Below are 25,115 nucleotides of genomic sequence, written 5' to 3' on the forward strand. Positions count from 1 at the left end.
GGCTTCTGGTTGGCAACGCACGTTGTTTCCACTTGATCCACTCCCTCCCTCTCTCTCTCTTTCTCTCTCGGCGTACAGTAAATCAATGTCTCTCCCTCTCTCGCTCTCTCTACAGTAGATGTAGAACCATCCCATCCATCTATCGGCACTGTCTCTCAATCAAGAGGTCCGCGATCAGAGGACCAGTACAGTCAGGAACCGTTATGATGAGGATGATGATCGCCTTGGCTTGGATGGTACTATCACTGACGGGCAACGCGCGCGGCGACAGCGGGGTTTTAACCCGGGATCGGACCCTTGACAGCGGCGGAGGAGGCGTGATGGGCGGGGGGCGGACGGACCGATCGGAGGACAGCTGGCCCCCCCGGCGGGACAGGAGAGCCCTGATGATGTCCCCCCAGGACAACAGGCTGAGCGAGCTGCTGCTGAGCAGCTCGTTCGTGCTCAAAGGAGACGCCACGCACAACCAGGCGATGGTGCACTGGACCGGGGAGAACAGCAGCGTGAGTGGCAATTATTCAATCAGTCAATCAGTCAGTCAATCAATCAATCAATCAATCTATCAATCAGCCAATATACACTGTGCCATCTCAAAGCTCTCCATAAACCAGTGGTGGACAAAGTATTACATTTTTTTTACTGAAGTAAAAGTATCAATACTGGAATGTAGAAATATGGGTAAAAGTCTGGTATTCAGTATTTACTTGAGTAAAAGTAGGAGTATTGGTATCAACATGTACTTAAAGCACCAAAAGGACAAAGTAAGTGCATGTACTCATTATGCAGAATGTCCCATTTCACAAGTTTTCTAATTTATAAAATGTATGGAAATCTTTTGGAAATAGCCGAAATATTAGAGCCTAAGTGGTTAATATGTTTACAAATCTAGACCTACAAAGTAACTAGTAACTAAAGTTTTCAAATAATTGTAGTGGAGGAGAAGTACAATATTTGCCTCTGAGATGTAGTGGAGTAGAAGTAAAAGTAGCCTACTATCAATTGGAAACACTCCAATAAAGTAAAACATAATCAAAATTGTACTTAAGGTACAGTACTTGGGTAAATGTACTTAGTTATTTTACACCACTGACGACTGTGCCATCATAGCTCTACATGATGCACTGCCCCACAGCGCATGCCAAAAAGTTATTTTTTACAGTGTAGGCTGACCACACACACACACACGCACACGCACACACACACACACACACACACACACACACACACACACACACACACACACACACACACACACACACACACACACACACACACACAGGGTGGAGGCAGGTCTTGTATTGTTGTTTACATTTACACATGCTGCAGCTGACCACTCATTTTAGACCAGTTACTCTCTCAACCTTTCTTAATTTCACCCCCCAGTTTCACAAGCATTATCAGGTCACGGACCCCCATTTGAGATTATTATTATTTATTTATTTATCTCTGGGACCCAAATTTACACTGTGAAATCCTCATTGTAACTCTGAGAGTGTGCAAAATGGAACCAAATGGACCCGTACGGGTCCATTTGGTTCCATTTTGCACATTTAGGACCCCCTAGTGGTCTCCCCGTCCCGATGTTGAGAACTAGTGTCTTTGTCCATCATGCTGCTCAGCGTCACATGTTAAAGGGATAGTTCACCCCCCCCAAAAAAAAACGTTTGTTCTATGGATTAGTCACCCCATGGAGACTTGAATTCATGGATATTTTTCTGTTTGTGTCGCATTCCTAAGCCAATAATTTGATGACCGGCGGACCGGTAGGCAGCGGTTCCGGGTAGGAGACACAAAGGAGACTCTTTGTGTCTCCTATACCGGTGACGCTGCCCCGTCATCAAAATATTAGCTTATAGGAATGCGACAAAAACAAAAGAATATCTATGAATTCAAGTCTCCATGGGGTGACTAATCGCTACGAAAAAAAGTCACTTTGGGGGTGAACTATCCCTTTTTAAAGGGGAGCAGTGGGTGGGTTTTGTTGGCACATCAGGGGCCATGCCCACATTGTTGTTGTTTGGAGATAGGGGGGCGGAGGGAGGCGCCTCAAACCAACCCACGCGTGCCAGAGCCACATGCGAGCGACTTCTTCAGCCACACGAAACATTGACTGAAATATTTATGGAACTTCCTAATGAATCTTTCAGTGGTCGTCTTCTATTTGGGGACCGAAAAACAACTGGCGCATGATGATGTAAAATGTGCACACAGCGCTTTTTAGTGGCGTGACATGAACCAAAGGTCGCGGGGTCAAGTGAATGTGCTGCACTCAGTGGGGCGAAGAAATGCTCTTGAGTTTTTATTACTTTGTATAAAAGTAGCAATGCCTCAATGTAGAAATACTCTGTTGCGAGTACAAGGCCTGTGTTCAAAATTTGACTTGAGTATAAGTGTTGGCATCAAAAAGTAAATGTACTTACAGTACAAAGTAAAAGTACTAAAAGTTAAGACAAATGTGTCCAGCTTTTTCATTTATTTTTATAGTCGATCTATAAGCTCACAATGCATCGCAGCGATGGCCTAAAATAGCGCTTGAGTGGTTAATGTATGTTGGTAAATAATAATCTAAATTAAGAAAAGTAAACCTAAAGCTGTAAAATAATTGCAGTGGAGCAAAAAAAGTATACAATATTTGCCTCTTGAAATGTAGTGATCTAGAACAGTGGTTCTTAACCTTTTCAGGCGACCCCCCAAAAGAATCATATTTGAACTGGGGACACCCAAAATAATCATATTTGAACAGGACCGCCCACCCTGATAAGCACTTGGAATGAAGGAGTTGAGGCATTCAATTTTGTTTGACTCGGTTCCACAGATGAAATTATTGTCACTTCAATGTCATCTGGGGACCCCCCAAAATCATGTGGGGAGAGGGGAACCCTCTGGGTACCCTAACCCACAGGTTGAGAACCACTGGTCTAGAAGTATTGAAAAAGTACGATACTCAAGTAAAGTAAAAGCACCTCAAAACTGTTCTTAAGTACAGTACTTGTGTAAATCTACTTAGTCGCTTTCCATCCACCACTGGCAGCACTTTCAGTAGCACAACATATGAGCCGCATGCAGTGCTGGGGTCAAATGGGAGCAGTAAACAAGAGGGGTCTTTGTGGGGGATATTGTCAGACGCTCTGGGGGGCACACTGGTGCTGTCTGGTGGAGACGTCGCTCTCAGGCCAGGCTTTCTGCCAGCGTTGCCAGGTCTGCTTATTATAACCCACTTTGGGACTTGTTTTCCTGTAAACCTTCTCTTCTCTTCTCTGCAACCATACATTCATTAACTTTCAATCTGCTGTCCTTAATTTCTGCAAGTCATTATAAGCAAACGTCAACCTTTTGTTTTTATACATATATATATATAGTGAAAATAACAGATCTACAAGCTCACAACGTGTCACAACGCCAGGGACCCCCCTCCCCCCCACCCATAAGAGAAGGTTTATCAACAATTGTCAAGATCTTTCGGAAAATAGCAGAGCTACAACCTCATAATGCATCGCGATGCAATGTGCTGTGTCTGCTATTTTCGAAAAGGCTGAAAAATAAAATGGTTAAGTGGTTAAAGTGTTCCTCATTTTGCTGGGGACCCCCTGGAACCCCCCTCGAGGATCCCTGGGGGGTCCCCGGACCTCATTGTGACAACCAGTGAGCTATATAGCATGTGCTAAGGGCAATTTAACTGACTTTATTGGATTCCAGGATTCTGACATTTCACAAGTGACCTCGGAGGTCTTGTAATAAAACGTTTGACATTCTCAGCATGGACTCCACTTGTCCCCTTGAGGAACTTCTCTCTCTCTCCCATCTATTTTTCCACTTTTTTAAAAATGTTTTAATCCATAAAGACCGGGAACAAATCTGTGTCATTTCATGATTTCTTTGGCTATTTTTTGAAAAAAATCTGATTCTTTTTTTTGCCAAATCTTATATATGTTATAAGCAAACATTTTTAACTCCGATCTGTGCTTCTGGGGGTCCCTGGAACAGCATATTTTGAGATGGGGGGGTCCGCGGCCAAATACATATCATTTTGGTTGGTCTTTGACATGGAAAAGTTGCAGCACCACTGATATAGCAACATACCGTTCGGATTTAGAAAACATTTTTAGACCCCCATCTCCAAATGTGTTGTTCTAGGGACCCCCCAGAAGCAAAAACTTGAGTTAAAAATGTTCGCTATGAGCTTGTAGATCTAATATTTTTGAACAGCCAAAGACATCTAAAATGACACAGATGCGTTCCCGCATTGAATGGCTTAAAGAAGGGGTCCTACAGTCAGCCAACCACTGAGGACCCGGGGACCCCTGCTCTTTGACTTCTCCTCATTTAAACTTGATAGAGGGGGGGGGCCCCCGCAGTCAGAAAAAAGTCCCATGCTTCAAAGTTCAAGCTTCATGCAGCCTTAACCCTTTAAGACTGGGAACGCATCTGTGTCATTTTAAGATTTCTTTGGCTATATACAAATAGCAGATATACAAGCTCGTAGCGCGGCACCGAGTGCCGCGCTACGAGCTTGTAGATCTGCTATTTTTCTTTTTTAATTGTGAAAATGTGTACAAATCTTTAGTTTGAATATATATATATATATATATGCTTTTTTAAAGCGAAAGTTTTTAACTCAAATCTTTGCTTCTGGGGATTTTACAAATGTCTTCTAAATCCTAACAGGTTTTTTTCCTAAAGTTTTTTCTTCCTTTTTTTTCTGTTATACTTATGTTGCTATATTATCAATGGTTTTGTAACTTTTTTCTTGTCAAGGACCCCCAAAATAATATGTATTTGTCTAATATATAATGATAATAATAACTAGAAAGTACTGTTCCTGAAGAAACAGTGTGGGATCGCTAAGAATGTTGCAGGTATTGAGTATTGATAGTGTTAGTAGTGTTATAGGTTTGAAAGGTTTGAAAGGTTTGAAGGGTTTGAAAGGTTTGAAAGGTTTGAAAAGTTTGAAATGTTCTAAAGGTTCTAAAGGTTCTAAAGGTTTGAAAGGTTCTAAAGGTTTGAATGGTTTGAAAAGTTTGATGTTCTAAAGGTTCTAAAGGTTTGAAAGGTTCTAAAGGTTTGAAAGGTTCTAAAGGTTTGAATGGTTTGAAAGGTTCTAAAGGTTCTAAAGGTTTGAATGGTTTGAAAGGTTCTAAAGGTTCTAAAGGTTCTAAAGGTTTGAAAGGTTCTAAAGGTTCTAAAGGTTCTAAAAGTTCTAAAAGTTCTAAAGGTTCTAAAGGTTTGAAAGGTTTGAAAGTTGTGAAAGGTTTGAAAGGTGTTAAAGTATTAGTGTTAAAAGTTTTTATAGTGTTGGCAGTGTTGAATAGTGTAAAATGTATTTTTTAGGGTAAAACAGTGATAGCTAGGTTCTAATAGGCGGTTGCTAGGGTCTAATAGGCGGTTGCTAGGGTCTAATAGGTGGTTGCTAGGGTAAAACAGGTGGTTGCTAGGGTAAAACAGGTGGTTGCTAGGGCCTAATAAGCGGTTGCTAGGGTCTAATAGGTGGTTGCTAGGGTCTAATTGGTGGTTGCTAGGGTAAAACAGGTGGTTGCTGGGGTAAAACGGGTGGTTGCTAGGGTAAACAGGTGGTTGCTAGGGTGTAATACGTGGTTGCTAGGGTCTAATAGGGGGTTGCTAAGGTTTAATATGCAGTTTATATGGTCTAATATGCGGTTGCTAGGGTACAAAAGGTGGTTGCTAGGGTAAAACGGTGGTTGCTATGGTGTAATAGGTGGTTGCTAGGGTATAATAGGTGGTTGCTAGGCTCTAATATGGTGTTGTTAGGGTATAATAAGCAGTTGCTAGGCTTCACTGTGGCTAAATAGCATTTCTCCATTGAAATGAATGGGATTGTTTTAGCAGTAAAAAGTGAAATATCTCTAAAAGTACAAATTATTTCAAAAATTCAAATGGTAGCCAATATGTCCTAAGTAGGCTGAACGTTATAGAGTTGGAACGGAGTTTCTAGCTAAAAGTATGAATTTCCCCATTGAAATGAATGGGCTTTTTTTAGAAGTAAAAAGTGCAATATCTCTAAAAGTACAAATTATTTCAAAAAATTGAATGTAAGCCGACATGTCCTGAGTAGGCCGAACGTTGAAGAGTTGGAACGGAGTTTGTAGCTAAAAGTATGAAGGACTAGTTAGGTGCCAAAAAACGGGCGGAATAAATATATAATAATAACTAGAAAGTACTGTTCCTGAAGAAACAGTGTGGGATCGCTAAGAATATTGCTGGTATTGAGTATTGATAGTGTTAGTAGTGTTATAGGTTTGAAAGGTGTGAAAGGTTTGAAGGGTGTGAAAGGTTTGAAAGGTTTGAAAGGTTCTAAAGGTTCTAAAGGTTTGAATGGTTTGAAAGGTGTGAAAGGTTTGAAGGGTGTGAAAGGTTCTAAAGGTTTGAAAGGTTCTAAAGGTTCTAAAGGTTTGAATGGTTTGAAAGGTTCTAAAGGTTTGAAAGGTGTGAAAGGTTTGACAAGGTGTTAAAGTATTAGTGTTAAAAGTTTGTATAGTGTTGGCAGTGTTGAATAGTGTAAAAAAAAAATAGGAAAAAAAATAAGAAAAAAAAGGATTTGGAAAGAAAAAAAAAAGTTAGGAAATAAAAATCTGAAAAAAAAAATCTGGAAAAAAAAATCTGAAAAAAAAATCAAAAAAAAAAAAAATTGGAAAAAAAAATTTTTGGGAAAAAAAAAAATTGGGAAAAAAATTTTTGGAAAAAATGAAAAAAAAAAAGTTCGGAAAAAAAAATCTGAAATTTTTTTTTTTGAAAAAAAAAAAAATCTGAAAAAAAAAAGTTTTGGAAAAAAAAACAACAGCGGCCGTGTGGCCGATGAGAGGAGAAGAGATGAGAGTTAAACATGGGTGTGAAAGGGGGACTGAGGATGATGATGAATTTCCCCATTGAAATGAATGGGGATTTTTTTAGAAGTAAAAAGTGCAATATCTCTAAAAGTACAAATTATTTCAAAAATTTGAATGTAAGCCGACATGTCCTGAGTAGGCCGAACGTTGAAGAGTTGGAACGGAGTTTGTAGCTAAAAGTATGAAGGACTAGTTAGGTGCCAAAAAAACACCGTCCACAATAACAGTAGTGTGATCGCTTTAGCGATCCCACAATAAATATGCACAATAACATTAGTGTGATCGCTTTAGCGATCCCACAATAATATTTTGTTCCAGGGACCACCAGAAGCAAAGATTTGAGTTAAAAATGTATATAAAAGATTTGCACACGTTTTCACGATAAAAAAAAAAAAAAATAGCAGATCTACAAGCTCGTAGCACGGCACCGAGTGCCGCGCTATGAGCTTGTATATCTGCTATTTTTATATAGTCAAAGAAATCTTAAAATGACACAGATGCGTTCCCGGTCTCAAAGGGTTAATAAACACAGACAAATGCTGCCATTCAGTTGTTTTCACTATAAAGGGATGACATTTATGGATATCAAGCGAGTGAATCTGCCTCGGCTCCCCTCGTTTCGCCCACGCATGGATTCAAGTTCTCGGTCGCATTGTCTTCTTTTGAAGCATGTTGCCAGTGGTGTAAAGTAACTAAATACATTTTACTCAAGTACTGTACTTAAGTACAATTTTGAGGTACCTTTACTTTACCGGAGTATTTCCAATTTGTCTGTACTTTTACTTCTACTCCACTACATCTCAAAAGCAAATGTTGTACTTTTACTCCACTACAATTATTTGAACACTTTAGTTACTAGTTACTTTGATATAAATATATTACGTTATAAAACATACATTAACCACTTCAGCCCTATTTTATACCGAGGCTATTTGAAAATAGCCGATCTACAAGCTCACAACGCGTCGCATCGCGACGCGTTGTGAGCTTGTAGATCTTGGTTATTTTGGTTATTGGTGATAATGGTTATTTTTAAACATTTTAGTACTTTTACTTTTGAAACTTTAAGTACATTTTGATGCGAATACTTTTGTACTTTTACTCAAGTAAATTTTGAATTCGGGACTTTTACTTGTAACAGAGTGCTTCTTCTACATTGCAGTATTGATGCTTTTACTTAAGTACAACATTTGACTTACTTTTTCCAGCACTGCATTCAAGGAGAGTTATGTCACCTCCGTCCAAGTTCTCCGGGCCAGGTCTTCTTGCATAGCCTTCTATTGCCCAATAGCGACAAAGCCCTGAAACCGGAAGTTTACGGAATGCGTTGGAGTCTATGGGCGTTTGTAACCACAGTATTTCCAGTTTACATGAACCATGTGACATACGCTGTTTCTGCCCTCTTCAGTGGCGGAACTCTCTAATATAAGGCTCTGGTCAAGTGGCTCTAAGGGGCAAATTGTGATATGCCAGTACCAGGCATCCTTGAATATGTGTCCTTGGAAAGTAGAAATTGGCACTTAAGTGTGCATTATGACAGTAGTGTGTGTGTGTGTGTGTGTGTGTGTGTGTGTGTGTGTGTGTGTGTGTGTGTGTGTGTGTGTGTGTGTGTGTGTGTGTGTGTGTGTGTGTGTGTGTGTGTGTGTGTGTGTGTGTGTTTTTTGTCATAGTGCAAGGTCTGTGGAGCTGAGTGAAACTATAATTGCGTGCATTTTAACAATTAACATCCATTTGTAATTAGTACAGATAGTGAAAGCAAAAAAGGGGGCAGAGCTTTGCTGGAGGATTACAAAAAGAATCTATCCTTCTGGGGGTCCCTGGAACAAAACATTTTGAGGTGGGGGTCCTCGGCCAAATACATATCATTTTTGGGGGTCCTTGGCATGAAAAAGTTTGAGAACCACTGGCCTAAAGGCTAGAGGAGCGATCAACGCTACGTCCTACCAGGGATACTCCCCCCTGTCAGGTGATAAGAGGGCTTGTTAGCTTTAATGCGTTGAAGGAGGCATGAGCTCGGCTCTGAGCTCTCCCTAAGTTGGCAGAGGGAGTGTAGTGCCCAGGATTACTTGGCACTGGGTGAAAAAAAATGGGGTTACAAAATTGTGGGATAAAAAATGTTGGATAAAAAAAAGAAGAAAAAAAAAAGAAATGCCTAAGAAGGTTAGGCACATAAGGGATAAGGTGCCATGCAAGATGGGGCACATGCCTCCCATACCATGATACCAATGGTCTTACTGGAGTGAGGCAACACTGTTGAAAGACCTCCCTTTGTTTGCATCTCCCTTCATGTGTCGCTCTCACTCTTCATCTCTCCCTCTGCCCATCTCCCTCGATCTCTCCCTCTCCCTCTCATAATATTGTTGTTCACTAGCCCCAGGGCTTTTCTCTATCTGCGTGCGTGCGTGCGTGCGTGCGTGCGTGCGTGCGTGCGTGCGTGCGTGCGTGCGTGCGTGCGTGCGTGCGTGCGTGTGTGGGGGGGGGGAAACAGCCTTCGATATCTCTATTATAGTGTTGATTGCTGGTTGGAGGAGGGGGGATTAGTGGAGTAAAAATTATAAGGTGTTACCCAATGTGTGGAGGCGATTTCTTTTTCCCCCCAGCATTGACAGTTATATCATTGTTCGTTTTTAGGCTATTGAGTCTTGATTTGTAAAGAAAAAAGACTTGGTATTTATTTGAATAATAACATTCATAAATAACACATGAATATCTAGAATAACCAAAAACGTAAACGTATTTACAATGTTGTTGCTTCCCTCGGACGTGTGCATGCATGATTAACAGAACAAAGTGATGAGAATCGTGATCCTGCTTGTAAATTTGACTCAATGAATGGAACGTTAGTTTCGATTCGATTTTTATTCGTATGAAAATGGGGTCGCCCCTACCATGGTGTCATAGTGTTCACTTCCATAATATGTCTGTGTGTGTCTATGGCAGGCAGTGGTGTTAAGTAACTAAGTACATTTACTCAAGTACTGTACTTGTGTACACTTTTGAGGAATTTTGACTTTACTGGACTTCTACTCCACTACATCTCAGAGGCAAATATTGTACTTTTACTCCACTACAATAATTTGAACACTTTAGTTACTAGTTGCTTTGTAGATTTTGAATATTAGTACAAAACACACCAACCACTTCAGCCCTAAATATATTTCAGCCATTTGAAAATAGCAGATCTACAAGCTCACGTCGCATTGTGTCGCATTGTGACATATTGTGAGCTTGTAGATTTGCTATTTTCAAAAGACCTTTACACATGTTGAACTTGTGAAATGGGACATTCTGCACAATGAGTACTTTTACTTTTGGTACTTTAAGTACATTTTGATACCAATACTTTTGTTCTTTTACTCAAGGTAAATGTTGAAATCCTGGACTTTTACTTGTAACTGAGCATTTCTACATTGCAGTATTGATACTTTTACTTAAGTAACAAATGTGAGTACTTTTCCACCACTGATGGCAGGTGCTGTGTGTGTGTGTGTGTGTGTGTGTGTGTGTGTGTGTGTGTGTGTGTGTGTGTGTGTGTGTGTGTGTGTGTGTGTGTGTGTGTGTGTGTGTGTGTGTGTGTGTGCGTGCATGTGTGCGCGTACGCGTGCATGCGCGGGTGTGTGTGTGTGTTTTGCTGTGTGCTGGTGACCAGCAGCACAGTAGTGTAAGTGACTAACGAGCGACACACATGGCGCTGACAGTCCAAACACTCCACTCTCCCTCTGGGGAATCATGGGTAATTTCTGCCACTTGGTCTAAGAGCTCTCTGGGGGGAGATGCAGAAGGACACTTAGAAATATGTATGCAATAGTAAAGAAACAAGAAATGATGACGCAGTCATATTAATACCAGGTTGCTCTCTAATACCAGGTTGCCAGCGTCCTTGCACGGAACCAAATGGACCCGTGGTCCTGTACCTTTTCGCTCGCGGAGTAACAAATCGATGTTGGAGGCGGCGCTGTGTGTGTATGAGGAGTAAAGTCAATAGTTTGTTTGGTGGGGACGACCACACTTTTTTTTTGAATAGTTTGTTTGGTGGTGACGACCACACTTTTTTTGTTCTGGGCTATGATCCCATAGCATGGGAGGACGCCCGTCGTTCAGAGTATGTGGAAGTCTCGGGGAAGTCTCCCCATTAGCTTAAAGGATTGAAGGACAGCCAATGATGAAAAGGTCGCTAGAAAGTGTTTAGAAAGTGTCTAGAAAGTGTCGAGAAAGTGTCGCGTGGTTGATCAGTCTCTTCCTAGACCAGGCTGCAAGCAACCTGGTAAAAAGAGCAGCTTGCACTGGGCTTCCTGAGTCCATGGTATGGTCGTGGAACCAGACCGGCACCACACACCACATGTCGAATGATGACGTCCCTGCAGCAAACATTCTACTCTGAATATCATATGCGGTGAATTGCAATTGGTCATTTGCACAGGAACTTGAGTGGGGATGAAAGCATGATGTTTTATGATGAGTAGGGTTGGGATCTGGAATCGGTTCCATCACATTTGGAACCATTTCCGGAACCGGCTCTATCACACTGTCAGAGCTGGTTATGTGGACCTCACGTGTGCTAATTACCGTACAATACCAGTAGTTCTCAACCTTTATAATTTCAAGGTAAATGGTGCATTTATATAGCACTTGTATCCAAAGCGCTTCACGTAGATTGTGCATTACATTCACCCATTCACACAGACATTCACACACCGATGGCAGAGGAAACCATGAAGGCATTAAGGTGCTCATCGGGAGCAATTAGGGATTCAGCGTCTTGCTCAAGGACGCTTCGACACTAACTCGGGGGGAGCCCGGGATCGAACTGTGGAACCTCGCGGTTGCCATCTGACCGCTCTACCGGCCACTCTACCCCTGAGCCACTGCCGCCAATAGGATCACCTTACAGACCTGTAAGGGGCAAGCCCCCAGAACCACGGTAGAACAGTGAAGCGGCCAAGCCTGATGGTCAAATCTGATATTGCAACACTTCCGCATTCACGACGCCTCACGACCCATGGAACCAATGGAATGGACCCATGGAACCAATAAGTCTTACTTCCGGGTGCTTCAAAAACGCCACTGAGCAATTTCATTGAAATTAATAGCTGGGGGCGGGGCAATCCGCCCTATTATAACTCTATGGTAAGGGGCCTTTTGGCCACCTGTAGGAATCGTTATAGGCAACCATTAAGGAATCGACCGTTTAGAGGGAATGGCTAAGGAACCGGAATCGTTAAAATCCTAAAGGATCCAAACCCTAATGATGAGGTGCTTGCCTACATTTGCATGGTCAAAACCCACATACTCGTAGTTGGCGGAGGGATACGTGTATCCACTGGAACGATAAAATTCCAACCGCGATCCGCCATTTTGGGGCTTTGGAGCCGTTGAAAATGGGTGGTTTTCATCACACAAAAAAAAACTGAGTTAGGAGTGTTTTTCTAAATATCCAATAGTTGGAGGCAACGGATGTCTGTTTTTTTGGAATGACGTCACATATGTCTACTGCTTCTCTGAGTGATGCGGGTTCATTCCAAAGCTGTGTTAGAGTGCCCCTTGTGGAAAAAAAAGAAGAAGATAATGGAATGGATATCTGCGTTCTTGGCGGGCAAGTGATGCATTTAATAGAACGCATAACTGCGTCCTTGGCGGGTAATGTGTTAATGTGGTGAATCAATCCATCCATCCATCCATCCATCCACCCACCCACCCATCTATTCATCTTCATCCACTTATCCAGAGGGTCGTCTAGGTAACTGTTCCAGCAGATAATCCGTCTTCCCACATCAGCCACTTACCTCTGGGGAATCCCGGGGCGTTCCAAGGCCAGCATGGAGATATGATCTCTGCTGGTCCTTGGTCTACAAATGTCACTGTGAACCACATTACGTTTTCATGTTTTTTTGGGGCGGTGTAGCCGCCCCCTATAAGTGAGTTTTGGACACCGACCGAAAAATGTGTATACCCCCCTAACCCTTCCATTGTTAATGCAAATCGATACTTTTGCAAAGTCAGCCAATCACATTACAGCTAGTGTCATCACCACTAACTGTAATGTGATTGGCTGACTTTGCAAATTCAGGACTGTGATTGGCTAGCGAAACACATGACACATGTGCAGCCCTATGAATAGCAGTATGGACTTTAAAAAAAGTCATTTATCCTTTTTTTAAAGTGAGTCATGTTGTGATGACCACACACCGCCCACTTCACACTGGGGGTGATTTTTTCCTTCATTTTCTCCTGTGAGCCATCATTTTTCTCTTCATCATCTTTCTGTCCACCACATCATGTCATAATCGTCTTATATTATATGCTTGGACCGCGTTGCCACTTGCAGTTTATGTATTTGTTTGTTGTTTATTTATTCATAGTGGGATCAGTTTGTTTCTCTTTTTATAGGGATGTTGTTTTCAGTTATTGTTGGTAGTCATGACAGCCAGTTCCCGCCTGATGTTGTGTGGGAGTTCAGACTGCTCCAGACCGTACTGAATAACTGCTTGCTTGCATAACATCTTCAGATTAGGATTGAAATCTAAGATATACAGGTCATCAGGTGTGCTGCATCCTCCAAAGACGAGGATACGTTCTCCAACCATGAAACAACCCATCCGAGGCATCACACACGGGGTTTTCCCTTTGAGCGCAACCTTCTTCCATGAGCAGGTCTTTGGATTGAATTTCCACAGATCATTAAAGTGCTGGTTGAAGTTGTAGCCTCCAAATATGTACAGCTCTCCATTGTAGGCAAAGGCTGAATGACCACAGCGTTCTGCTGGAAGAAGCTGTGCAGAAGGTATGCTCAGCCAGCAGTTGGTCTCTGTGTCAAACACTCTGATGTTGTACCTGGACCCCCTGGTTCCCATAGCCCCCAAATACAAACATCTTTGTCCCAATGATGGTGGCAGAGTGACTATATAAGTGAGTTCCTCTGGTGTCAATTAAAGACCAGGCCATTGTAGTGGTGTCCAACTTGTAGATTTCATTGGTATCGCTAGTCAGAGGTTTGTATCCGCCATAACTATACATGACCTTCCTCAAGACACAGGCTGAGTGATCCCTCCTCCCTTCTGGAACAATACCAGAAATATTGGGTTTGGACCATCTGTGGTTGTCAACATCAAATGAATAAAGCACTTTACAGTAAGGATATCCCCCCCAGATGTAGACAATATCTTCTACCAGAACAGCAGTGTGGCCCCTGTGCACGCAGGGAACCTCGAGGTGATGTTCTCCTCTTCCATTTGTCCTCCAGCGTAGAGACACTGTGTTGAAGATGTGGACATCAATCTGAGCACTGTTGTTGTTGTTGTTACTGTATCCTCCAAATGAGTACGGCTTGTGTCCGACTGCCACAGCAGCTGGGTAGTAATCCTTATGTCCTCCTTTCAGATGTATCGTCCAGTGAAACATTTCACACACCAGCACCACTGTGAATCAGTGCAACTCATTTACAAAAGAGGTTGTTAGAAGGCAGGGCAATTTGTTTCAGGAAGTTGCTGAATGATGTTGTGTTGGAAAATACAATAACAACATTTAAAAGGATAATTACATCTGATGTAATAATGATGGTGTGATATCATTGCGTGATGACATCATTAAATGGAATAGCTAATGACGTTACTCAACCTGAATGGCTATTTTAGCTAAATCTTTGATCTGAATTTTGTCAGTACTATGTCATCAGTAATCCATATTTGGGCATATTGTGATAAAGACACACTATCTGTGTGAATGAATGACACCTCTGACAGGAGGGAGAATTATAATGTAGCGTTGTGATGCTGAGCTGGAATTAGGACCATTCTTATTAACATTCATTCAATAACAACATATTAATCCTGCATTCCAGCAGCCTGTATGAGTTCCAGTCTGTGCACTAGGAATATTTTAGTCATGCTGCTTCAGTTGAACCACGTAAATGAATGTATTGATTACATGCATTTCATCTATTGCAATGTGACACTTTGTTCATAAACATACAGTACAGACACACGCGCACATACTCCACGCACAGCACACACAAGGCATGTGAGTTATAGAGCAAAGGCTTTGTTCTACAGGAACACAACTAGGTCTGATCTCTCTCTCTCTCTCTCTCTCTCTCTGTCGCTCTCTCTCGCTCTCTCTCACAGGTGCAAATACCAGTCTGCATGCCTGTCGCGCACACTCTCGCAGCACATATCTAAGGTCTCCCTAACAGGTCCTAGTTTAATATAATAGGCATTTGTTTGTTCATGCTTGGCGTGCTAAACAGGCAGTTAATTTGCTCCCTGGTCATTTCATTTCATGGTGGACAGTTGTTGTTTGCAGACTTTGCACACGTGAAGGCCTTCACGTCCTACAGTATATCTTGTCTCTACTTGTTCCTCTTTAACCCTTTAAGACCGGGAATGCATCGGTGTCATTTTAAGATTTATTTGGCTATTTATGAAAAATCCTGAACATTTTGTGCAAATCTTTGAATATGCATTTTTTAAAGCGAACATTTTTAACTCCTGTTACAACTTCTGGGGGTCCCTGGAACAAAATATTTTGAGATGGGGGCGGTCCACGGCCAAATACATATCATTTAGGGTAGTCTTTCACATGAAAACGTTTGAGAACCACTGATATTATAGCAACATACGTTTAAAAAAAAACTTTAGGATTTATAAGATATATTGTAGAATCCCCCAGAAGCAAAGGTTTGAGTTACAAACGCTTTAAAAATATATATATATATATTCAAAGATTTGCACAACATTTCCACGATTCTTCCCAAAAATAGCACATCTACAAGCTCATAGCGCGGCACCGAGTGCCGCGCTATGAGCTTGTAGATCTGCTATTTTTTAATAGCCAACGAAATCTAAATCTAATGACAGAGATGCGTTCCCGGCTTGAATGGGTTGAAGAGACACACATACAAACAAAACCTGGCTGTAGCCAAGCCATCAGGCTCACTTTGCTACGTCTCCCTCCGTTTCATTTAATTGTGTGTGTGTGTGTGTGCGCGCGCGCTAACAAGGCCTTGGGATAGTAGCAACTAAGCCACACACACGCCATTGTAGCGATGTTGTCTAATTAAGTGTTTAGTGGTGCCAGAAGGACCTTGGCTGCTAAACGATGTTAGCAAGTGTTTTGATTTCCCCTCTGTAAGCTCAGACAATGAAGAAGCTCAGCTAACAAGGGAACTGTACACTTACCGTTAATATTAAGAACTGAGGCCGATTCTACAAATGCCTTACAAATCCGTAGTTCTCACACTTTCAAGATTTTTCTAAACCGTTCAAGAATAGCAGATGTACAAGCTCGCAGCGCGGCACAAAGTGACACACTGTGAGCTTGTATATCTGCTATTTTTGAATAGCCAACGCAAACATCTAAAATGACACAGATTCTTTCCCGGTTTTAATGCATTAAATGTTACATTTATCTATTTCTTTCTTTATTATTATCCATCCCAATGGTTCTCAAATGTTTTCATGCGTCAAGGGCCTCCAGATTAATGTGTATTATTTGGCCGTGGACCCCTATCTGAAAATAGTTTGTGCCAGCCCCCCCCCCCCCCCCCATACAAGACTTGTGTTGTTAAAATGATGACCCCCTCCTGGAACCCCCTCAAGGACCCCTGGGGGTCCCCGGACCCCACTTTGAGAACCACTGTTCTATCCCTCGCCCTCGTTTTGCTCCCCCCCTACTCTCTCTGAATTCCGTACTCCTTTCTGTCTTTAAAGGTTGGTCAGACGGTAGCCTCGATCTCTAAGCTTTTATTGTTTCGTTTTGCTAAAAAATAAAAGCTTGGAGGAGCGCGTCGGTGTACCGGGTATGGGAAGTGTTTCATTTCCCCAACCAACCAGAGTGCAGTGGGCGTCGCTCGTAATGTTGTGTTAATGGGGCGGGGGTTGACGGACAGCTTGGTGAACCAATGGGATCAGGCGCAATCTCTCTGCGCCTCTATACACCCGCCCCTCTATACACCCGCCCCTCTATACACGAAATCAGGAGCGTTGGTGCAGCCTAGTCAAACGGAGAATGCTAAATGCTGGATAATCAAATAATGATGTATTTGTGTTAAAAAAGAATGATCATTCGGTATTCTCATAACAATAAATATGCCTTATAAAGTTGGGAAAAAGTTTTTGAACAGCTTAACAACCCATTAAGACCTGGAACGCATCTGTGTCATTTTTAGATTTGAGCTAAAACGCATTATTTTACACTTTGGGCTATTCAAAAACAGCAGATCTACAAGCTCATAGCATGGCACCAAGTTCGTGAAAATGTGGGCACATCTTTGAATATATATATATATTTTTAAAGCAAACCTTTTTTTACTGAAATCTTTGCTTCTGGTGGTCCCTGGAACAACATATTTTGAGCTTGGGGTCGGCGGCCAAATACATACAATTCTGGGGGTTCCTTGACATGAAAAAGTTTGAGCACCACTGATATAGAAACCTCCGTGTTTTCAGAATACTGTTGGGATTTAGAAGACATTTGTATAACCGTCTTCAGGTCTTAATGGGTTCATCTGCACCGTTCCCATCATTCAATAATCCCAAATTGAGCCGTGTGACGTCAGGAGTGGAAGAGGTCAAACCTGGTGAAATTTTAAACGGCACAAACCATGTTTAAAGTCTGGAATCATAGTTAACCTGGAAACATTTAACAGCAAGGAGAGAGATGGCAATTATGATTCAAGAAACAAACCAAATATTAATACAGCACTGAAAACAATTAGCATTTCAATGTGGTGTAACTCTCTGGAATATTCTTGATAAACATTATAATAATAACTTTTATTATGATTGATTTACATTTACTGATGTAAACAAAATAGGGTATTATATACCTCCCAATGTCCCCCACCTATTTGAATGAATGAACCATTGTAAAGCGCTTTGAGCACTTGGAAAAGCGCTATAAAAATGCAATTCATTAATTCATTATAAAATGTATTATAACCTATTGTTTTACAATATCTTGTTATATGACAAGGTAAGAAGGGGGCCGGACAAAATGAGCTTTTGCCTCTCTCTGCCCCTTCTTGAACAAAAAAGGTTGTGCTTTGTTATTGTGTTGATGATGTATGGAGTATGGTGTTTTCTGTACTTTTCATTTGTACAAGATAAATAAAGATCAATTCAAATCAAATCAAGGATTCATACACAGAGAGACGGGCACAACGGGTGCTCTGACAAAGCCCCTGACACTATGACTCAGACATATCAGTTGGATTGGTGGCGCTACGCGTCACAAACTCTACATATGTAGTGGTTGAAAGTTCCCTTTTTTTAATCGGTTGCCCTGGCAACAAAGCCTGGAATTCTGTCGGGGTCTTCCAGTGGTCTGGTCGGGTTGCTGAGATGAATTCAGATTGGCTCGGTGCCTCTCTCTCTCTGTCTCAATATACCTGCATATTTCATGTAGGACTTTCATATGCATCACAGTGGGGTTCCAGACCATCACATCATCTCTGCACCAACACATCTAGAGACCGGATCTCCTCCAGTCTCTCTCTCTCTCCTTCTCCTTTCACACATCTTGCTGCACTTTTAACCCATTAAGACCTGAGGCCGGTTCTACTAATGCCTTCTAAATCCCAACAGTATTCTGAAAAAAAAAACGTATGTTTCTGTATCAGTGGTGCTCAAACTTTTTCATGTCAAGGACCCCCAAAATGATATGCATTTGGCCGCGGACCACCATCTCAAAATGTTTTGTTCGAGGGACCCCCAGAAGCAAAGAATAGAGTTGAACATGTTCGCTTTAAAAATATATATATATTCAAAGACTTGCACCCATTTTCTCGGTTTTTCAAAAATAGCAGATCTACAAGCTCATAGCGCGGCACTCGGTGTCGCGCTATGAGCTTGTATATCTGCCAGAGTATTGGACTCGAGTCATAGTGACTGACTCGAGTCTGACTCGCAAGTCATATTTGACGACTTGCGACTCGACTCGGACTTTGTATGTAAAACTTGCGACTCGACTCGGACTTTGAATGTAAAACTTGTGACTTGACTCGGACTTGGAAGGTAAAAGACCAAGAGACTTGAGACTCGACTCGACTTGCTAGCCAATGACTCCCGACTCGACTCGACTTGAGACAAGATGACTCGTGACTTGTTTTGTCATCGGAGTTCCCCCGCATAATAAACAGAGCAGTTGAGATTTCATTCGGCCAGATCTTTCTCAATTTTACTTGAATTCTTATAATTTTAATGTTTATATGATCTGTAAAGCTTATATTTTCCTTTGGTATCAGTCATGGATTTATTATAATTTATTATAATTTATTTTCTTATTTTCTGTAATTTATTTCCACGCGCAATCGCGCATAATAAACAGCGCAGTTGAGATTTCATTCGGCCAGAACTTTCTGAATTTTACTTGAATTCTTATAATTGTAATGTTTATATGATCTGTAAAGTTTATATTTTCATTTGGTATCAGTCATGAATTTATTCATAATTTATTATAATTTATTTTCCTATTTTCTGTAATTTATTTCCACTCGCATCTTCAAGCCATGGTGCCGTAGATACATAACCGGAAAACTCGCCCCAAAACACCATCGCCCCCATTTCTTTTCGCGGACCAGCGGTTCTTATTCCTGTATTTGTTTTACTGAGGATAAGGTTAGAAATAAGTTTACGGTTAGCCATGTTATTAGTTTTACTGAGGTTACGTTTAGGAATAAGGTTAGGTTTAGGCATAGTTTAATGAGGTTACGTTTAGGAATACCAGGTGAATATCACCGGATTTCCCCCGGGGTGACTGTTTTGGGGCGAGGGTTTTGGTGTTCGTCTGCAGTGGGCAACAGTGCATGCGTCCGCAATAATGCTATCAGGATCAGATTATTAGATATTATTATCAGATATTAGAAGTATATTGGGTACCAAATATACTTACCAAAGAAGTTTTACTTTGGGAAGGTTTTCAGACTCATCCATTCATTGCACTGACCCCAGTTTATATATTTGTAATGGTTCAGGTTTCTTTATACCTGCCCAATAATCTCTCTCTCTCTCTGTGTGCGTGCATATGTACAGTATATGTGTATATATATATATATATACATATATATATATATATATATATACACACACACACACACACACACACACACACACACACACACACACACACACACACACACACACACACACACACACACACACACACACAGTATATCTAGGTGTGCCCTGGGATCTTTTGGCTATGCCAGGTGTGCCTTGGCACCAAACAGGTTGAGAAACACTGCTTTAGTGTAATTTAGCCTTTCCCTAGTTCTAACTAAATGATCAGACATGTAATGTTGTAATGGATAAATGAACAGCTTTATGCTGGTTTAATTCTTGACTTTAAGATACGGTTTCTCTCTTCCTGAGTGCTTTGTGGGTGGGCTGGGGAACAATAGTAGTGAGGGACTTGACACAACCTTGTGACTCGACTTGTGACTCGGCTTGACTTGCCCACAACAGAAAGACTTGGGACTCGACTTGGACTTGGGACCAAATGACTTGGGACTCGACTTGGACTCGGACCGGAGGGTTGGATTGACTTGGGACTCGACTTGGACTTGGGACCAAAGACTTGGGACTCGACTTGGGACTCGGACCTGAGGGTTGGATTGACTTGGGACTCGACTTGGACTTGGGACCACATGACTTGGGACTCGACTTGGACTTGGGACCAAACGACTTGGGACTCGACTTGACTCGGACCGGAGCGACTTGAACAATACTCTGATATCTGCTATTTTTGAATAGCCCAAAGTGTAAAATAATGCTTTTTAGCTCAAATGAAAAAGTGACACAGATGCGTTCCCGGTCTTAATGGGTTGAGACCTGAGGCCGGTTCTACTAATGCCTTCTAAATCAGTAGTTCTCAAACGTTTTTCCAGGGACCCCCAGAAGAGAAGATTTGTGTTAAAAATTCAAAATCTTTCAAACACTTTCAAGATCTTTCAAAAACATTAAAATAGCAGATGTACAAACTAAAATCTAAAATGACACCGGTTTGAATGGGTCATTTAATGGAATTTGGTATTTTCAGGCCTTTGACTATCAAACTGCCGTACCTGCCGTGTTCCTTGCATCAACCCTCAGTCACGTTCAAGCTAGGATCATGTTAATTCTGTGTTTCATCATGTCGTTGAGCTGCTGTTCCAGGTAGAACTGAGTTAAACGCCTTTTCCCCCTCGCTGGGAATTGGAGCAATAAAGCCGGTAATTTACAACTATTTTCGCGTCCTGAGGGAGTAGGCGCCGAACCTGCCGATAACGAATAGCAGCATGTTTCGTATACCGTCAATATCACATCTCCCTAACAAGTCTGATTACCTGTAATGAGCTCCTGCCTTGTTGTGAGTGTGAATGAATGAAAAACGTGCAGTTTGATGGTAGCTTCACGACAGTGCTTATACGAGACGGTTCTATGAACAAATTGAAATTTCCTGGAAAATGTATGTGTTCTGGGATGGGGAGCATGGGAGAGAAATAAAGTGTGTGTGTGTGTGTGTGTGTGTGTGTGTGTGTGTGTGTGTGTGTGTGTGTGTGTGTGTGTGTGTGTGTGTGTGACGGTGAGGTTCACTCCGACTGGGTCGAGAGAGCATGGGATATAGACCCCGTAACAGACTGGCTCCAAACGTCATACTGGCTCCAAATGAAACCCACGCTATCAGGTCTCGCTAGGACGCGCCTCACTAGCCACACACAAGAGGGGGTTGGGGTGCGCTGAAACCAGCGCACCCCGAAACAACAGGTTGAAAATTGATTGCATGAAACAATCACCTGTGCATCCAGTCTCAATGTTAGTAAACAAATAATTGGTCTATAGTGTGTGTGTGTGTGTGTGTGTGTGTGTGTGTGTGTGTGTGTGTGTGTGTGTGTGTGTGTGTGTGTTTGTCCTCATTAACACTTTTAGCCCCGCCCCAGGTGTCATATGTTCTGATTGGCTGGAGTTTGTCTTCAAACAGGAACTCGGATCATAACTCACCGCCAACCACAAGTTCAAAGGCCGCAAAAAAGCACCCAATTTCTTCGAGGAATGATGTGGTTTGCTGTTGCTGTGCCAACGACACACACACACACACACACACACACACGACACACACACACGCACGCACGCACGCACGCACGCACGCACGCACGCACACGCACACGCACACGCACACGCACACGCACACGCACACAGACCTCTCGCCCTAGACAGGCGCAGATGGGAATTAGCATGTGTTGACGGGCGAGGGCTTGCCAGTAATAATTTCCCCCAGAAAACTGGGTTGCACGTTTTTGACTCATGTTGATAGCAATTAGTGTTACTGTGCGTCAAGGGAGGTCTCTCTCTCTCTCTCTCTCTGTCTCTCTCTCTCTCTCTCTCTCTCTCTCTCTCTCTCTCTCTCTCTCTCCCCCCTCCCCCCCTCATTGTTCATTCCAGGGGGTCTTCACCAGCCTGTCGACCGGGGGCAGAATGTGGAGAAGTAATTCCATCAAAGTGTCTCGTCTGTGACAGTCCTGCTGTGTTTTGAGCCACTCTGGGCCCAGACTGTTTGTTATTGCGATTTGAACAGCAATTTGGTTTTCTTCTCCCTCTTTACGGCATGGAAACCTATAGGACATGAGCTGTCACACAGAGAGAGAGAGAGAGAGAGAGAGAGAGAGAGAGAGAGAGGGAGAGGGAGAGGGAGAGGGAGAGAAAGCGACAGACAGAGAGACGGAGGAGGAGAGATGGAGAGTAACGCGTAAACTCAGGCAAGTAATGAGATTCTCCCATGATTCTCCACTCGTCTAAATCAAACGCCGCCTCAGAACCTGAGGCAGACAAACAAACACAAAGCTACAGACACACACACACACACACACACACACACACACACACACACACACACACACACACACACACACACACACACACACACACACACACACACACACACACACACACACACACACACCCACACACACACACAATATCGGTGATGAAAAAGTGCCTGGCTGAGCATGTTCCCACCAAAACCGTAAAAGCGTTTGCGTTTATCCAAACCAGAAGTCTTGGATTAACGGCTCGGAACACGAGGCACTCCAGCACCGAAACACAGCTTCTCGTGTCTGGAACTGAGGAAGAGAAACATGCTGCTCGTTACATGGTCCAGAAGTGCGTTTAATTCATCCAGACGAGAGTATACGGAGACAAAGCACAGATTCAATTGAGCGTGTGTCGCACACCGTCACAGTCTTTGTAGTGGTTTAGGCACTATAACACACTTTAGAGCTAAGTTGAATGGAAACACAAACACAGCCCGTTCACCTGTAGACCCGACTCCTGCCATGCCATTATATACAGATGCCGCCACATGCCAAGTGGCTCTATACTGTAGCCTCAAGGCCACTGGCAGTATGGGCTGCTGAACAGCTACTCTCCCCCGGACAAGGGGGCTTGCGTCTGTGTGTGTGTGTCCCTGTATCCGCGCGTATGTGTCTGTGTATCCGTACGCGTGCGTCTGTGTATCCTGTTTGTGTGTCTGTATTTCTGTACGAGTGTGTCTGTGTTTCTGTAGGTGTGTTTCTGTACGAGAGTGTCTGTTTCTATACGCGTGTCTGTGTTTCTGTATGCGTGTGTCTGTTTCTGTACGTGTGTTTCTGTACGCGAGTGTCTGTTTCTATACGCGTGTCTGTGTTTCTGTACGAGTGTGTCTGTATCTGTACGTGTGTGTCTGTGTATTCGTACGTCTGTGTCTGTATTCGTACGTGTGTGTCTGTATTTGTAAGTCTGTGTCTGTGCGTGTGTATGTCATTCCAATGGCCCATGGAAAGAGATCATTCCATTAGGATTGTTACAGGCTTGTAAAACTGAAATACACCCCCCCCCTCCCCCCGCAGTCCCGAATCGAGCCCCGTTTTTCTCCCAGGCCTTTTTCTCACATTCTGCTTTATTTTTTTATTTTTTTTATTATTATTATTATTATTATTATTATTATTATTATTATTATTATTATTATTATTATTATTATTTATTGATAGCATAACTTTGCTCTAAAGTAGACTGCCTCTGCTGTCACTCTTCATTTAGTAGTGCTTGACTGTGGCGAAGTGGAAATAGTCGTGTGTGTGTGTGTGTGTGTGTGTGTGTGTGTGTGTGTGTGTGTGTGTGTGTGTGTGTGTGTGTGTGTGTGTGTGTGTGTGTGTGTGTGTGTGTGTGTGTGTGTGTGGTCTTCATGTCCATCTGGCTGGCTGGCTGGCTTTCACCATTTACTGGAACTGAGATCCAGCATGGCAGCAACTTTCCGGGAAGTTTACTGTTAAACTGGCCCAGCATTCCTTGTGTTTGGTCACACTGGTGTGCTGCGTGCGTGCATGGCATGCGCGCGCGTGTATGTGTGTATCACAAAGTCTGCACGTTTTGACTGCCAAGGGACCAGTCTGCAGCTCACCGGCGACTCGGACGAGGCATTTTATCTTGAAAGAACGATACTCGCTGCATCTGGTTGGCGGTTTACGAGTGTGTCCAGGAAAGTCGTCCTGCATGTAAACACAGCAGGCGATTAAACAAGTCGGTCATTCGTTTATTTTTGGAGATAACTGCGAGGCTCCTTGAAAGTTTCTCACTAATTAGTGTTCGTCCCGCTATAGCCATCGTTGTGAAACCTGGAGATAGGTTGTTATTCATCATATTAAATAATTCAAATTGTGTGTAATGTAAAACGGTGAGGTTCTCGCATAAGCCCCCCTAGGGTTTCTTGCCTCACCGGCACAACAACTAACTTTCCCATGGAAAGAATTACCATATCATGCATTATGTATATATAAACTGTTGTGCAAATCAAATAAATCATATAAAAAAGAACACACTGTGGGGCTTGACCTGATTACCTAGGTGTCACCTGTTGGGTGAAGCGCAGATTGGCTCCAATTAGGCACTGGCACCTGTGCAAACTCACAGTGGCACCATTATCATTATGACGACTACTTATCTTCCACGCAGGCAGTCTAACGGCCGGCACACACCGGCACACACACGCGCGCATGTACGCACACGCGCACTTATATATCCAGTACTATTTTAAAGCTCGCGTATCCGTGGCTCGCGTATCCACGCACCTGGAGCCAGTTGCACCACCTCACACTAAGTTCAGACTTAGCCTAGTTATAGCTTAAATGGCTTCATACAAAGCTATTTTAACTATCACTAGGCTAAGTTTGAACTTAGTGTGAGGTGGTGCAACGGGCTCCCGGAGCCAGTCAATTGGATCTTTCCGAACTCGCTGTACGCACGCAGTAAACTCCGCGCATATGCATGC

At 42.6% G+C, this 25,115-nt stretch overlaps 1 protein-coding gene across 1 annotated transcript in view; it reads left to right on the top strand.

Moving 5' to 3' along the window:
- Positions 1–392: 392 nt before the first annotated feature.
- LOC311034696 (VPS10 domain-containing receptor SorCS2-like) overlaps positions 393–25,115 on the top strand; it is a 295,855-nt gene continuing 271,132 nt past the window's right edge. Inside the window, exon 1 of the mRNA XM_084042652.1 lies at positions 393–503. Within this exon, the coding sequence (XP_083898778.1) occupies positions 474–503 (30 nt within the window). The 5' untranslated portion in view covers positions 393–473. The remainder of the gene's footprint in view (positions 504–25,115) is intronic.

This window comes from Gymnoscopelus microlampas (assembly GCF_963454915.1).
Source record: "Gymnoscopelus microlampas genome assembly, chromosome: 19".
Classification (NCBI taxonomy): domain Eukaryota; kingdom Metazoa; phylum Chordata; class Actinopteri; order Myctophiformes; family Myctophidae; genus Gymnoscopelus; species Gymnoscopelus microlampas.